Source organism: Chlamydotis macqueenii, chromosome 4 (assembly GCF_036417535.1).
Source record: "Chlamydotis macqueenii isolate bChlMac1 chromosome 4, bChlMac1.mat, whole genome shotgun sequence".
NCBI classification, from domain to species: Eukaryota; Metazoa; Chordata; class Aves; order Otidiformes; family Otididae; genus Chlamydotis; species Chlamydotis macqueenii.
The window spans coordinates 28718719-28733394 of record NC_141559.1 but is presented as its reverse complement, the minus strand read 5'-3'; the positions used below and the strand labels follow the sequence as shown (position 1 = coordinate 28733394).

Below are 14676 nucleotides of genomic sequence, written 5' to 3'. Positions count from 1 at the left end.
GTCAAGAATAGGCAGTGAATTATGTCCTTTACTGTATGTTACAAATCAACTTTAGTACAACAAAGTCCAGAAACATCTCTACTTTTCTTAGCATAGCTTCCACAAAGTTTCCCACCAACGCTATTCAAAGGCCTTTTATCCTGTTGAACTAGGCAGAAGGCAGGAGAGCTTTGTTCTTTTTTCTAGTGGAACACCTACACCTGTGCAAACGTTCTCTCTCACTGCAATTACAAAAAAAAAGCATCAAGCATTACAATGAAAGCTTTGAAGTGGGGTAATTGCAAAGTTAGGTTTGCTCTAGCAGCCAAGCTTAAAAACGTCATAGACTCAGTAGGTTTTCTTTGGTTTCATTTAATAAGTGGTGACTTCTTCAAATGCATCAGCTTTGTTGTCTACAAAAGTGTGAATGTATTTTTTAATCTGCTTCTTAAGACAGTTTATGGATTACATTAATAGCACAAAGTTTTGCATGATGTAACATGAAGAGTACAACATGCGTGTGTCACAGGAACATGCGTGTTCCCAAGGTTGTCTATATGACCTCAACATTTGGAGTGCCTCGCCTGGATGCTTGTCCCCGTTCACACTACATTATCACAAATGAACAACATGAATTTTGGCAGCAGAAAGGGAAAAAATCAGTTAGGTGAGTACAGAAAGAATCAGTGTGAAAAGATCACAAGCTCTGCTGACTACAAGCTTTGACCCTAGCTGCTGTGCATAGACATACAGCTCTTGCAGGTCGAAGGAAATTTTCTGTTGGCACTCGATGAACAATCTTCACTCAGTCATATCTCCATTAAATCCTTTCTGCTTTCTTCTCCCTTCTCCAGGCCTCTTGAACAAAAGGCGTCTTTTGCAGCCAGCCAACACAAGGCACAGGGATTATGTTTTTCAGTGTTGAAAGTCTATCAGCCATCAAGTTTGTAAAAGGTGCAACACTATAACCTCAACGCAGGCAAATAAGACTACGGCTTTGCATAATTAATGTTTTCGGCATTATCCAATCTAAAAAAAAAGTTAATGAGTCTTAGCTATGTGCCTTTTAAGATGCCCTTAGAAACAATCATTAGTAATTCCTTTAAGTGGAGGAGAAAACCCAGAGAAATGAAGCCTGGAAATCTGCACTGAGAGCATGACATACAATACTGACACAAAATATTGCTACAGGTTCCCCTGCTACTCAGCATGAAGATAAAATTGGTAGTAAAAATTTAGATTTTCCCAACAATTAAAAATTTAGGGAAATACAAATCAAGTGACAGCACATAAAATGAAGACACGATACTGTTCATGGTATCATCAACAAGGTTTTTTGATTATTTGTTATTTGCTTTTGATCGTTTTATGCTAATTCACAACAGACTTGATTCAAATATAATTTTCTTTATAAAAATGAAAAAACTGCTCAGAAGTTTAAAAGGAAAGGTTTTTGATGAAGTTGGTAAAAGAGATTCTAAAAGATTAAAGGTTATTATATTTGCATAAACTTTTTAATCTAAAACATAACCTCAGGGAGACTGTTTAATACAACAGAAGAGTAGTACTAGGGAGCTTGAGATCTAAGTAAGTACCTTGCCTAACACTAAACTCAATTCTGTATTCTAATGTGACCTTTCCTTAAAATAAAGCATTATTATGAAATAATAGCTATTACCATGAAACTCCTTTTCTCAGCTGGATGTTAGAAACTCATCAGGCACCTTTAAAGGCAAACTAAATCATAATTTTAGTCACCCACACAAAAATACGACAATAATTTCAATGTAAGAAAAATGCTAGATTTCATGAAATAATTTTTAGTCAACAAGATTCCCCTACAAAATTTCCTGTTCATTTAGTCATCTAGTTAAGAACCAGAAAGTGAAATTAAGCCAAAGAAATTAAACCTCTACAAAGTGCTAATGTTAAATAAAAAAATAAATAATAAGAAATAGATTTCTAACATTTTAAAGATTATTTAAAATACTATTAACACAGAAGATTTATTTTATTTATAGGGCTGGAAACAACTTTATAAGAATAACATCTTTTTAGGTAAGGCCATCACATAGCTGTATTAAAATAATCATTACCAATCAACTTTCCTGCTATGTTCTATCTACTTTTCATCTGGAATTGTTAATACATAATTACCCCTTAGGGTCTGTATCAGAAGTCTTGCTCAGGACTTTTTTTTCTTTTTTCCCTCCCCCAATTTAAGAGTATTATCTGATTGATTTTTTCAAATGTCTGCATGTAAACCTCACACAGGAAAAAAATAGAAAAGATGTACCACAATCAGATTGTTTATTTATGCATGATCACGTCTTACAAATTCACATTTTTCTTCATCTGTGTCTGAGATGAAGGGGTAGTTTTCTTTAAAAAGCTTTTCGTCAACAATTTTCCTTGTGCAGGGCTAAGCTTGGCAGCCTTAGATCAGGTCAAGTCAGACTGTAAATTTGACCTAAGAAATGGTCAAAGGCAACTATTAATAAGGCCATGTTTGAACCAAAGTGTTTTCGTACAGAAAAAGTAGTAAAACTACACACACACAAGGAATTCTAAGGAAAAGGTAACTTAGTGTGGCATATGATTCAGTAAAAACTGCACTGTGCTATCAAGTATTACTTTGTTTTTTTCAAGCTCAAGTATAGTAAATATTCAAGACAGTAAGATTCAATTGACTACATTAAGTCAGAATGGACAACAGTAAAAAAGTGCAATTGAGTTTCACAGACCAAGTATTTGCTCCCTGTACCTGAAAATTACAGCCACTCCTCTGAAACCGAATCCTACTGCATAAGTCCACATTATTTATCTATACTTCTAGGTATATGTTAAGATAATAAAGGTCAAATATTTCCTTGGATAAAAATGTCAGTTTAGTATCAGCTACAAAACACCACACTGACTATTTTGTAAAAAGACAAGGGACCAATGCAGATGAATTTCTTTTAATCTGATGAAGTTCAATCATAAAAGAAATCTTAAGTAAAAATGGTATTTTACTTTTAAAAGCCTCTGTTGCTCCAGGTGCATGGTTTTTGTCTGGGTGGAATTTCAAAGCAAGTTTTCTATAAGCCTTCTTTAGGTCTTCTTCACCTGCATCCTTTGACACCCCAAGGACTTCATAATAATTTTTACATTTCTTTATACTGCAAAAGAAAATGAAGTAAAACTTTTTAAACAAAAAGATGTAAAAGTAGTATGTTATAACACAGCTGCAAATGAGGTAATACATTGCACTGATGTAATACATTACATCTCTTGCTTTCAAAATCAAATGTAAAATAATTCCACTCTAGAAACAAGGAATGCCGTTTCTCATAATAAACTCACTACTGAATATAATAAACTATTGTACTCAAAATTACTTACTACATACATGTATTCTACTTCTACTGTAGAACTACTACAGTTGTAAGAAAAGGTTTCAGTTTGCAATTACGGTACCATTTCCTCATCCCCAATTATACAAATATTGCTGTTAATGAAGATTCCAAATTTACTTTGCAGAGCTAGCGGGCAGGAAGGCCTGTTTCAACTACCAACAGAAAATGCACTTCAGTATGCGTAATATAAACCAAAACAAACAATACCTCTCTTTCTCCAAACAAAAGTCAAGTCATAACACCATTCAAGCACTCACTTTGCAGGGAAATAAGGCATGTGAGAATACCTCTGCTGTTGGGAATGCACCTGGATCTTAACAAACCTTCTGTAAGTGTTTATATAAATTCAAAGAACCAACAGCAGCTCCCGCAGTAACAAATTCAGCTCATCTTGTATGTTCAATGTAGCATTCTTTAAAACTCTGAAAACTCTGAAATATTCTTCCCGTAGGCCGTCTCACCCAGACAGGAAAAGCAAAATCTGGAAATGACGTAATGATATGGTATGCTTTACAATACCCAGAAGAGAGAAAGAGCAGTTACAGGAGACAGAGAGAACGTTAATTCTATGTGAGCAGGAAGAACTGACCAAACCAACACATACATCTTAAAATCAAACCAAGTTACTTGGGTAAGAATTCAGAAACTTAGAAAAATAAGGCTGAATCACAAACTTGCATTGCAGAAATGAGGCACACTGACATGTGGTGCATACCAGAAGAAAAGGTCTGGTCTGAGCAAGAAATAGAAATTACAGCCATAAATATTTTAAAAGCTTCATGTGAGTCTCTTCATATGGCTGTTACTGTGTCCACATTGTCTTAAATGCACAGATTTCTATATGAATGTGGGTTTAGTGTTACAAAGAATACGCACAGGGCAGCCAAGTGGAAGAAAGGGGGCAAGCAAACCTTTGGCTTTTTCATAAAAGAAGAATGGATAGCCTGTAATTAAGGGAATGCTAGCATCAGAAGTACAACCACACCGTCGTGTGTGGTCCTTCGTATTTCACAGATCGACCAAATCAAGTTTCATTTGAGGGATCCCTTTTCCTGTGTTCAAATAACACGAGCTTTTACAGAAGTCTCAGTGTAACACTCACAAGAGCACTGAATTGAATGTGTGCAGGCAGCTGCCACCACGAACATCCTGTGAAATAAATATAACTCATTACATTGAAGTAACATTTAATAAGCTCCAGTTAGGAAGCTGACAAAGATGACTAAAAAGAACACAGTGAATCCATAATCAAGAAATAATGGAAAGAAAATACATTAAATTATACTCTGAGTATTGGAAACTTTTGTTTGTCAATCGGCACAGTATGAAAATGTCCTTAGCCTCAAGATCTGGATTACTTATGAACTGTATTAAGAACAGATAGCTTTATTTAAAATTGTAACAGTATCAAATTAAGCTTTTACTGCAAGAAATTCCTATTTCAGCATCCAATCTAAATTCTTCTCAATAATTCCGTATCTGAATTATCTGTTTGTGAACTAGACTCTTCAAAACTTTGGTTAATATAAAATCAGGTAGTGAGTTATCAATGTTTAGTAAAGTTGTTATTTTATCAGCATTAAAACTGTAGTGTTAAATGTTTGTTCAAGTGTTTTTAAGCACTGTACCTCCTCAACAACTTTTTCCCCCAACAGCACATGGTCATTTCTGATGGAAGTAACAAACATGAAAAAAAAAAAAAATCAAACCACAAAAGTTTACTTCTTTACAGACCTGATATGCATTTATTTCACAACTCTAGGATGCAGAGAGGACAAAAATGGAAAAAAAAAAAAAAAGAACAACCCAATAAATTCCAACCTGTTCTTCTAACACTCAAAAACTTACCTCAGTTTCCTCCCACTCATAACCAGTGAAAGTTGCCCAGTAGGCAACCCTCATGGGAAAAGCAGGAATGGTGGGTATCAATCAGAAGATGTTCAGGTCAGCATGTGACTTGTTTCCAGTACCATGATCTGCCTAGAGCCAGTGCATCAAACCAGAGCCACCTCCTGATGAGACCGTGCAGGGAGGATCCTGCCTTGTGGGTCACATAGCACGTGCCCTCCGAAGGGATCAATGTAATCACCCTCCACGCACCACCTATCCTGAACCTGGCCCACAAATGAGCTGTTGTTATTTGTCAAGGAACAAGTGCTCAGCCAAGGTGTAACACATTTTTACTTTGTCTTAGCAAGCCTTTGGTAGTGATTGCTTTGTTAAACAAAAAATTCTACAAATACACAAGCACCTCTAGTCCAACATTCCTGATTTTGTATGAAGCTATCATGCAATATTTCAAGCACATCTTATATTAAATCACCCTTATACCCTGACATGCTACTTTAGGCTAACGGCCAGTCTCAAACACAGAAGACTTTGTGAATGTGTGACAGCTACTCCTGACTTTTATTCTGCTTTGCATGTTCTTGCAACACGGCCTGCAACAGATCTGTAACTGATCCTCCAGATCATTTACACTGCCCTCCTTTCTACTGCACAGAATTAATGCTGATACACAACCCCTGTTCACTGTTTAGCCCGTTGTCATCTTCAGATCTCAATCAACTCAGTGCTGGCTCTTAAAAACCTCAGCAGCAAATACAAGCTGCAAGTACTCTGCCAGACAGCCTGAGAAGCACTGCTGCATGTGACTTCATGGTGAATCATGTGGAATATGCATACACATACGGCAATTTTGCAGAGTTTAGCAGGACTTTGGACTAGGCAGATCAAGCTTTAAAGCTAAAATAAAGGATTGTACAAGTGCACAAGTGCCAAAAACCATACCTAAACCTGGAATTCTCAGCAATGACCTTGTGCTATGAAGCCCTTGCTACACCCTGCCATTAGACAACAGTTTTATACCATCGCTTTGCCACTTCAAGGCAAAAAGCATCAGAACTGTAAGCATCTAGTTAATGCAAACTTTCCTACAGGCAGGGAGATAGTGACTTCTGACAGCAGGTCCCTTACTGAGCACAATTCAGGCAATCATTACAGGGTAACGGCTCAGTTTTTCCTCTCTCAGCAAAGGCCACGTGAGTTTTGTACCAAAACTTGTACTGCAGCAGCTTTGCACTGGGGATGATGAGACAAGCAGAGACGATTAGAAGGTGTTTTCCAATTAAACAAAATTATCAGTGTTTGTGGTGCGCTCCTGAGAGGCAAAACTTTAATGCATCACAAACCCAACCTGGTAAATCATCTTATAGTAGGACAAACGGTATGGGATCACCAGGGCAACCCTCAGGTCATACCGGTGCTGAGTAGTCACCAGGCTTCTCAAACACTGTTGGAGTACACACACTACATCCCTCCTCCACCTTAAAGAGATTAGGACCATGGGCTTTGCACAGAGATTCTCCAAGACTTCAGTCCTCTTCCTCCAAGCTGCCACTATCCTGACATGACATTTCTCTCCAGCTGCTGGAAGCCACGGCCAGCCTGATCCTTGTCCTTCAGCAGAAGCAGGTCTTTTTGGACATATTCCTTACCCTTTGTCTCTAATAGAATGATGTCTGTCAACCCTCACTCTGCCAGAATCCCTGACCTGGAGCATTGAACTGTCCTGTGGAGATCTGTCATGGGAGGGCAGATGGACAGAAGGAACCATTCCCTTTCCACTTGTCTCCTATTGCAGGCCACACAACATCAGCCAGCAGAAGCTGGGAAAAATTAATAGTAAAACCACTGGAGGTTTTGCAAAAGATCAATCATTGATGTTAGTTATGGCTTTTAACCACAGCTGCAATCCCTGTCCTGCAGCACTCTCAGCATGAACAACTAACTTTCTGCTGGCTGTCTTTTGAATTGTCGTTTGGTTGGTTTTGCTGCACTTAAGGCACTGTAGTCCCTAGTGGTAGATTTCTTACATATGTCAAGTCCACACAGATGTTTCTTTTTAAAATTGCAATTTACTGTTAAACAGTGCTTTCACTGTTAATTTGCTTGGGTTTGGTTTTTTTTGTTTTTTTTTTTTTGTGTGAATTCTTTTATTGTGTTTTTCATTCCTGGTTGGATCACTTCTGTGTCTGCATCACTATAAAATTATTTCTGTTGTTTAGCTAATTTCTGTCCTTGCTGAATTGTTAGTCCCCTGTCAGCACCCTGGCACTGTCCTTTTGGTTAACAGATTTGCTGGCTGTTTTAGGAAGGCACATTGCTGGATGTTCCTGAAATAATACTGGACTTCTAGAGAATAGACTTTTCAAACAACATGAGGGCAAGTTATGGCCTACATTCATCCACAATCTGTTGCCAAATGTATCTCAGCATGACTTGCAAAGCTCCACTATCCCAGCTTGCAGTTGACAAGAACTGGTCAGCCAGCTTCAAAAACTGCAGCAACAGCCAATTCTGCCTAACAGTGGGCTCCTCTCCATGTTCTGATGGCTGAAGGCAGAGAAAGACCTTCAGGTCCTGAAACGTCTGCTCTCACCTGCAGAAATTCTGAGGCTACCACCACTGGTTTTCCTGTGACTACAAAATGATGTGATCCCACTGCTGTGCTGCTTGTTTCACTTTTCAAATCTACAATTCACATTAGGTCAACATCAACAGCTTTTATCATGTTAACAAAATCTGAGATGCTTCCATTTCTGTACCAAATATCTGCAGTGATCCATAAACATGAAGTTTTGAGTATGACTAGGTATTTCAAAAGGCCTTCCAAAGCCTCTGCCTACACGCATAGGGATGGCCCAATAGAAGAATACTTTGACCGCAATCTCCAAAAGCTTGTGATGGGAGCCACAATTATTTCTTCCAATGGTAATCTGAACTGAGCAGCACAGTGAGTAGTAATGTGAATGTTAGCAACAAAGAACTGAGCAAGGGAAAGCTATGCTGACTTCTGACCCAGAGTTGAGCAGAAAAACCTCAGTAAAATGCAGATCAATTTCTACATAGGCCAAGTTTCCAATGATGCCAGAGGGCCTGATGCAAATGACATCTTGCAGCTGAATTGGGAACATGCCAGTCACAGTTTGGATGACGTAAGTCTGCAAACAGACACCTGGTCTGCAAAAAGTGCTCTAGATTGGGAAGAGAAGGCCAAAATGTTGCCGGGGAACTCAAGATTGCACCAGCATACCCTTAGTTTCTTCAATGAATGCACCAGAAGTTTCAGAACTCTGTTTTACTGATAGATTCAACAACACATTAGTGCACTTGTCTTAGAACCTTGCTCTTGGATGTACCTGGTCAGTTTGGTTCTCCTGTATTACAATGAAATAGTCAAAGCTGTGTTCACACCAGCATACTTTTCTCCAGATTTTGTTTAAGCTTTTATTTTAGCTATAAAAAGTATAGACTAAAGACAGAAGCTTTCTAACAAAGTCCACCATATCTTCTGTGTCACTTTTCTGTGATGGGCTCTATGACTGTGATTTCCACCTTGACTTTCTCAACCGTTCAACTGGATATTTCAACAATTCTCAGTAGTTCTAGCAGCCTAATTAAAGGCATGTCCTGATTTCTTTGCTTTGTTGTTTTTTTTTTTTCCAATTTAGCACATGTTGATTGCTCTTATTATTCCACTTTCAGTTAATTATCTTCTTGACCTGATGTTAAAAAAATAACAATCTATCTCCTTTTGCTGGATTCACAGAATTCTCAGCAGAAGGCCTGGAAAAAGTCAGTCACGCAACTTACATTTCTTCTAGTTTGCTCCATGAAATGTGTAGAGGCAATTTTTGTTTACTCCATGAATTCAAATCAAGTTGCTGATTATTCTTGACCACCATAGGATGACATTTAATCCTGCCTTGCAAGGTTCCTACAGAACTTGTGCCTCTACTGGTTTGTTTTGGTTCCAGCTCAAAGATCCAAACACAAAATTTCATTCTTGTGCTCTCTTCTGAGGGGCAAGCACTGGCAGGGCAGGAAAAGCAGTATTCCACCAGTTTTCACAAGGCAGCAATCCAACTTTAGCATACTGCTAATCATGGCAGTTATCTTTCAGATGTCAAAAAGGTAATATGGAATATATGCTATGGCTTATTTACTAAAAAAGAGATATCAGACACCATATGAATTTTAAGATCACTTAAAGGGTGTCTGTATAAAGTGTACAACCTATGTCTCAAACTATTTTTTAAAATCATGTAGTAGACAACAGATAAAACACATTTCACAGCATAAAAAGAAATGAGAAAGATTAATACACAGCAGGCAAATGATCCTTTTTTTTTATTTCATGCTAGTCCACAAAACCTTTCCAAAGGGTCTGCACACTTGGTATGAGTAGGTAGATATGATGAACGGAATCTTTTGAAAGTAATTAAGAGCTCTGATAATTGTTATCCTGATCAGTACTTCTTAAGTTGTTTTAAGTGAACTAGAAGGAAAAAAACCAGTTCAAATGTTCTTTCTTACAGAAATGTTTCATTTCTTTATCTCAACAAAAAATACCAATAACCTACATCAAACAGTGAAGGAATTGCTTTAAAGCAAAGACCACAGAATCCAAAAGCAAATTCTCCCTTCTTTATCATGCACAAGATTTTCATCCACTTAAGCTGATATTTACTCTAGAATCAAAGAATTGTTTAGGTTGGAAAAGACCTTTAAGATCATCGAGTCCAACTGTCAACCTAGCACTGCTAAGTCCACCACTAAACCATGTCCCTAAGCACCCCATCTACATGCCTTTTCAATACCTCCAGGGACGGTGACTCCACCATCTCCCTGGGCAGCCTGTTCCAATGCTTGACAACCCTTTTGGTGGAGAAATTTTTCCTAATATCCAGTCTAAACCTCCCCTTGTGCAACTTGAGGCCATTTCTTCTTGTCCTATTGCTTGCTACCTATTTCTGATAGAAGCCAGGATGCTATTGGCCTTCTTGGCCACCTGGGCACACTGCTGGCTGATGTTCAGTTGTCTGTTGACCAACACCCCCAGGTCCTTTTCCACCAGGCAGCTCTTCAGCCACTCTTCCCCAAACCTGTAGCATTGCATGGGGTTGTTGTGACCCAAGTGCAGGACCTGGCACTTGGCCTTGTTGAATCTCATACAGTTGGTCTCAGACCACTGATCCAGCCTCTCCAGATCCCTCTGCAGAGCCTCCTACCCTCAGGCAGATCAACACTCCTGCCCAACTTGGTGTCATCTGCAAACTTACTGAGGGGGCACCCCTCATTTATCACTAATAAAGACATTAGACAGAACCGTTTCCAATACTGAGCCCTGGGGAACACCACTTGTGACTGGCCACCAACTCCATTCACCACAATCTTTGGGTCTGGTCATCCAGCCAGTTTTTTACCCTGTGAAGAGCACACCCTTCCAAGCCATGAGCAGACAGTTTCTCCAGGAGAATGCTGTGGGAAACAGTGTCAAAGGCTTTACTAAAGTCTAAGTAGACAACATCCACAGCCTTCCCCTTATCCACTAAGTGGGTGACCTTGTCATAGAAGGAGAACAGATTAGTCAAGCAGGACATGCCTTTCATAAACCCATGCTGACTGGGCCTGATCGCCTGAAGTTTCATAGATTCATGCTGACTTTGTCTGATCACCTGAGACAGCCTTCAATTGCCTAGAGACTTCTCGGGCAGTTGCTCTAAAAAGATGTAAATCTACTGTGGGTCCTAACACATTTCTGCTTGTTTCCTGTCAATTTTTCTGACATGCTGGTCACCTGAAGTGTTAAGGCAACTTGATCCAGCCCTCAGTGACAAGATAAGCATCATTAAGAAAATTATGCAAGTACTACAGATGGTATTTTTAAAGCTTTTCAGTTCAAAAGGAACAGGCTTTTGGATATCTCAGGCTTCAAACTGTCACACTGGAATAGTGAGCACCGTTCCCACAAAGAACAGAGCATCACCCAGCACTTATGCAATCAGTGGAAAGATATTGCATCTTACCCTTCTCCCTGTCGAGCAACTTGTTTGCAAGCTCATGTAATGCTCTACAGAAGTGTTATGGTAGCTTGCTGGTGATCAGTGTCCCCTGTGTATGTGGGAAAAATAAAAACAGCACAGAGGTGTTTGTTTGTACCCATACCTACCCACATTATTAGAGTAACCCTGATGAAAATTAATGCAGTTAAATTAGTTATACTGCTCCAAGTGCGTCTTCACTATGCTTCTTAAATCTATTGTCACAAGCAAATTCAAAACAGCTGGACAGCTCCAGGGACACTAATCAGTGATTCAAGTCAGAGAGGTCAGAGTCAGTCCCCCTGTCCAACTGCTCACTAGAGCATATAAAAACAACAAAAAAAAAGGGTTGGAAATGATACATGTAATTAAATCAGGAACGCTTTCTCTCAGCCTATACTCAATTACTAATATAGAACCAAAAACTCCTAGAGGGAAGACTAGTTGAGGATAATGACCACCTTTCAAATCACAAGCACACAAAACCACTTAGTTTGGCAGAGTCACATTCATGGTAAGATTCAGAATTTTTAATAAAATTGAAGATTTTGCCACCTTGCTATCTAGATTTTTTTTCCTTATAAGAAAAAAAAAAAAATCAGGCATGAAACACTATTTAAAACCACCTCTTTTCATGTCGCACTTCTTTAATCAATTCAAAGGTCCAAAAACCATTCCACTGTGGTATAGCAGAAGCATATGGCAGTGACAAGCTCTAATTTCTGAAGAATATCCTCCCTGAAGGGGCGTGTTTCATTTAATTGGAAAAGTCTGGGCCCTGACTGAAGCAATAACATATGCAGCCTGTCATGTTTCCAACTAGAAAGCTCATTCTCGCTGTGGTTTAAACATGAGCTTTCCCTCAGCTATCATCACTGAATGTGTTACATTTTTCCATTAAGATTTAGCCCACTGTTTGTATTTAATCCTGCTCCTTGGCAAGGCACACATACACGTTTTTTTAATTCTTAACCACAAATTTTTTAAGAGATGTGTTGATGTCACTAATTGACAGCACAATAAACTTTTCGAAACTTTCAACAAGAACTGGAGACTTGCTTTGTTGATTACTGCACTTCTAAAACAAAATTCAGTCTCTCTCCAAAGAGAGAGATAAACGGCTATACTAAAGGATGAGCATCACTCAAGCTAAGGTCAAGATAGTGGTTTAACAGCTGATTTTCTAAATGGTATGTAAAGTACAAATAAACATGGGCTGTTCTGCAAGCTACTACAATTGCTTATTTGCAAACAACTAGGTACTTTTAAAAAATTCTAATTTTATATTCACAAAGCAGACTGTTGAAATAGGTACTAAGAAGCAATGTTACATCAAGATTATCTTCAATGTGCAACTTCCACAAATACCGCTTACTCTGGTTCTGATCTCAACAAACAGGATTCATTTTACCTGGTATCTAGTGAATGCCTTCAAGGAAGCAATACGCAATACCAGGAAAGCACATCATGGAGAAAAGTTGGCTCTACAACATTATTTCACTCAAGAAAAAGTAGGCAACATTACTTTCTGGTAAAACAAACAAACAAAAAGAACTTGCAGGGAGTCTGATGTCAAAGCAGACTGCAGCTCAGAACAGCATGTCACGGATCAGCGAATACTGGCAGTAATACAGTCTTCCTTGCAGCAGCTTTCTGAGAATGTGTTACATGTCTTAATTTGATCTAAGCTTCATTTTACAGAGGACTTATTTCCAGATATTTTGTCTCATGTGTGTGCACACATACACACATTCTGTTTTCATCTTGATAGCTAATATTTCAATGTGGCCAAAAATGTACATGCTTATTCAGATTTCACTTTAGATTCATCATGAAGTGCAATAACATTAGTTAAGCAGAGATTATGGTAAATGAGAAGCTCTACTAAATAGCAACACCAAGAGGATAACTATGCCAGAGATGCTGCTGTCTACCTGCCTGAATGCAGAGCTGCTGTATCAACAAAGAAAAGCTGCTTTTTCCTCAGTGAACAGACTATTGAACTTCAGGAAAAGATTCCAAGATAATATCAATAGCAACATATGTTTCACACATACAAAAAGAAAAAAAAAAAAAAATCACACACAAATTTCTGTTTTGCACAACAGTTCATCGAATCTACAGAAACCAGGAGTTGAGGACCTCATAATTTCCCTTCTTTGAGCTCCTTTGAAAATATTCGGGCTAGGCTTACCCGAAAATACAGGTAGGTTTTGAGGTGTGCAATCTTAGAGTGGCTGTATCCATATTTCTTTAGCAGAAATCACGACACATATCAAACAATATTTTCCTCATTCCTACAGCCAAAAAGCGTGTAATGATAACATGACTTAAGAGTTACTCGCCTCAAAAGGACATTTTTATTGATCTTTGTTTCTTTTCGCACATTCTCCTTTCCTGACATTGCCCCATCTTAATACTATCAGGCTGCACAAAGTCCAGACAAAGTTTATAATGCAACTTAGACTGTGTGCTTCAGTGCTTCTCAGATACCTGCACTTCCAGAACATAATAGTTTTAACACTGGTCTAAGACCAGCCTGTACAGCAAGATTAGCTTGAAAATAAACTTCAGGAGTGAGTATGTAATGTAAACTTAGATATCTTGAGTACAAAAATATTTAAAAATAGAAACACTGTCCTGCAAGTTGTATTACAGAATTTTGATTACTTCTTCCACTTACCATGAGATCTACTTAATAAATATTTTGAGTATTTTCTTTTTAAACCATCAAGGTTACTTTACATAAAGATGACTATCATCTTTCTCACAGCAAGTGATGGCATCTCATACTGTGTTTAAACACAGCAAAACTCTCCTCTTCCTTTTAGCCACAGTTCAGTACAAGTAACCCCTCTCAGCTAGTCTTGAATTTTCTGTTACTTCTTTAGAAGCTAGAGCTGAAAGCACAAGCACATAACACAGAATGAAAAGCAGTGATGTATTTAAGCAAGGCCATACCTGAATACTCCTTCCATTTGGTCTTTGGTGTAGCCTTTTCCACTTTCACCTGCAGCAGATGCATTGCTCTCCTTCGTGCTACTGGGCTTACTTTGATCATTGCTACTGGCTGGTTTTCGGCAGTAAGCGCCTCCCCCAGCAGTACTTCCATTCTTCATAATAGCTTCCAACAAAACTATAAAACAACAGTATATCATAGTATCATTATGAGCATTAGCGATTAAGTCGGGGCTCTCAAGTATCTTAAACAGGAGCACCACATTGTAAAAGACTAGCTGCTACATCCTCCTTCCTTATTGATCATCCTTTTGTACCACAAGCGTTTCTGAAGCCAGTCTAGCAACTCCTTTTTGTGGCAAAACTATGGAAACATGTTTCAAAATTAGTTACTGGACTTCCCTCCACCTCTGCCAAGGTAATTTAATATTGGACAGAATTTGTCCAGGTCCTTC

The 14676-nt window shown here is 38.5% G+C and overlaps 1 protein-coding gene across 2 annotated transcripts in view; it reads right to left on the bottom strand.

The window, feature by feature from the left end:
- The window catches only part of DNAJB14 (DnaJ heat shock protein family (Hsp40) member B14), a 28206-nt gene that overhangs the window by 7498 nt on the left and 6032 nt on the right, over window positions 1-14676 (bottom strand). For both annotated transcript variants that reach the window (XM_086747629.1, XM_086747630.1), the window contains 2 exons: window positions 14225-14399; window positions 2995-3140 (listed from right to left, as the gene is read on the bottom strand). In XM_086747629.1, coding sequence (XP_086603755.1) covers window positions 2995-3140; window positions 14225-14399 — 321 coding nt within the window. The remainder of the gene's footprint in view (window positions 1-2994; window positions 3141-14224; window positions 14400-14676) is intronic.